The 2,224-nt window shown below is 42.8% G+C and overlaps 1 protein-coding gene across 1 annotated transcript in view; it reads right to left on the bottom strand.

The window, feature by feature from the left end:
• Window positions 1-804: 804 nt before the first annotated feature.
• Window positions 805-2,224, bottom strand: part of LOC109537699 (gamma-glutamyl hydrolase) — a 6,113-nt gene continuing 4,693 nt past the window's right edge. Inside the window, exons 3-8 of the mRNA XM_019904552.2 lie at window positions 1,921-2,086; window positions 1,811-1,861; window positions 1,623-1,725; window positions 1,439-1,568; window positions 1,170-1,388; window positions 805-1,116 (exon numbers count right to left, since the gene is read on the bottom strand). Coding sequence (XP_019760111.1) covers window positions 845-1,116; window positions 1,170-1,388; window positions 1,439-1,568; window positions 1,623-1,725; window positions 1,811-1,861; window positions 1,921-2,086 — 941 coding nt within the window. The 3' untranslated portion in view covers window positions 805-844. The remainder of the gene's footprint in view (window positions 1,117-1,169; window positions 1,389-1,438; window positions 1,569-1,622; window positions 1,726-1,810; window positions 1,862-1,920; window positions 2,087-2,224) is intronic.

Raw genomic sequence — 2,224 nt, 5'->3', positions numbered from 1 at the left:
ATAATATAGGATGTCTTGAAAATACTGACCTTTCGGATAGAGATAAAAACTGCTCCAATTACAATTTTTCAAATAGAACACCCTGTATAGTAGTTTAAATACGGGAAGATCGTTAAATTTCCTGTGAAACGATATATCATGTTTCTATACCTAAAGCGTCAAATTTCCGAAATAAGTGGCATTCTTGCAAACATTCGATTATGTCGACGTATTTATCAAAACAGCCATGAAATGGGATAACAGTTGAAGATTTTGCAATTCTTCATAAAGTTCTTAAAGGAAATCTCATAAAATTCTTAAAGAAAATCTCTATAGCAATCGCTATGCAAAAATAATAATATATATATAGACAATCTAACCGTGCATTAATATACAGGGTGTCTCAATTAAAATATCAAAGTTGTATGTACTTTTCGGTATAAGCGGCACCCTCGCATCGCTTAAAATAATTTAGGCCGATAGAGCATAGCCGATGACTTTTTTGTACAAAATTGCAGATAGATCGGGCATCGCATTCTCCTTAAACGTCTAATACGCCATCGACAGTGAATACTTTGAATGAACATTTTATAACTATTTCAACATTTCTCCGAGAAAAATTTGTTTAAACCTATTTTTTTAATTTTATATTTTTTATGAAGTTTAATGTTTCTAGCTGGTCGTTCTGTACTTTAGTGCGTACACCGCATTCATTTTATCATGGTCTCATTTCGTTTAGTCAATAGATTAATAGTAATATTTATACTGGGCTCATCGATGGTCGATCCCTTTCCCATCCCGATCCCTTTCCCAAGAATACTCTGGTTGAAACCAAAATTATATTTCCATATAAACAGTACTCAGTCTAAATGAGTGAATTTTTGTCAAAATCCTCCTTAACAAAAACATACAACTGCTCGTAGTAGCCGTTTGTTAGCCCCGTATATCGGGGGCAAAACTGGTAGATCAGCGCCTCCGCTTCGGCCGTATCGTTGCTAAACCCATTGTGGTTCCTCCGGGTCTCATTCACGAAAAAATTCGCGAAATACTGAGCCACTTTGATGCTGTCCGAGGAGTGCGGGAACCCTTTGCCCTTATTGAACTCGAACTGATTCTTCTCCGGGTGGAACTGAACGCCTGAAAGCCCATAATTATCCACATGCCACCATTCGGTCTTAGTTAGCTGCTACCGTAGATCGGGTAGCTTCGATGCTCGATGGCGCTGATAAACTCCAAGCCATTGGCGTCCTTATTGGTGGAAATAATTCGCCAGGAGTCCAGCAGATTGTTTTCATCGAGCACGGCCCTGGTAAGACAGTACCTATGCAGGTTGTAGGTGGCGTTTTTTTCGCTTAAAATTTCGATTATCTCCACTGGGGCGCCACTGAACAGCCTACTCTTGTCGGAGTCTGAAAATGAGCCAGAGTAGAAAACTTTCCAAACACCAACCATCACTTGCCTTCGGCAAACTCCAACGGCAAGGCCACGTTCCTCAAGTCACAGTCAACCCGAATGTCCTTAACCCCCTTTAAGGCCGCAAACATCAGGGCTTGCATGCCCAGACAAGTGCCCCAAATCGGATAATAGATCTACAACAGAACAATAAGGGTTCAAGTCAAAAGGGCCTTGATTTCAGTAGGTACCCCCTTGTCGTTGTATTCCAGAGCCACCTGATAGAGTCGAGTGGCTGCCTCTCCATACCCGCCACTTTCGTTAAACCAAGTGCCGCCCCCGGGAAACAGTAGGCTGCAGAGAAAACCCCCCCAAAATAAGTTATTAACGGTCTATTAAGGAGAATTGGTCTCATTGGTCTCATTGGTCTCAGTCTCACCCATTGGTCCGGTTCACCACTCGCCGATAATAGTCCTCATCCTGCCCGATCCTGGTAAGCAAAAGTCTAAGGACTTTTGCCCGAGCCAAAGGTGTTGATTGACGACTTACCAAACGGGCAGCACTCGGGCTCCGGCCGCTTCCAGAAACTTCACATAGGAGGCGGCGATGAAACTGTCGTATGTTTCATTGGGAAAGTACGAACGGACGATGTAAGTCTCTTGTGATAGCACTCCGATGATTGGCCGGTCGTTGGACGCCTCCAGGCCGGAAGCCGCTACGCGTGAGAAGAGTATTAGGAAGATAATGGGCAAAGCCTCGACAACAGCCATCTTGATGCGAATAAACCACTTGAATCGTTTGTCAGCGATGACTTTTATCAATCAATGGCAAAGTTCAATCAGGAGCAAAATAT

This window comes from Dendroctonus ponderosae, unplaced genomic scaffold (genome assembly GCF_020466585.1).
Source record: "Dendroctonus ponderosae isolate FM_Combo_2020 unplaced genomic scaffold, Dpon_F_20191213v2 Dpon_F_20191213_9, whole genome shotgun sequence".
NCBI lineage: Eukaryota > Metazoa > Arthropoda > Insecta > Coleoptera > Curculionidae > Dendroctonus > Dendroctonus ponderosae.
Note: the sequence above shows the minus strand (reverse complement) of the source record. Positions and strands in the feature narration are given on the sequence as shown.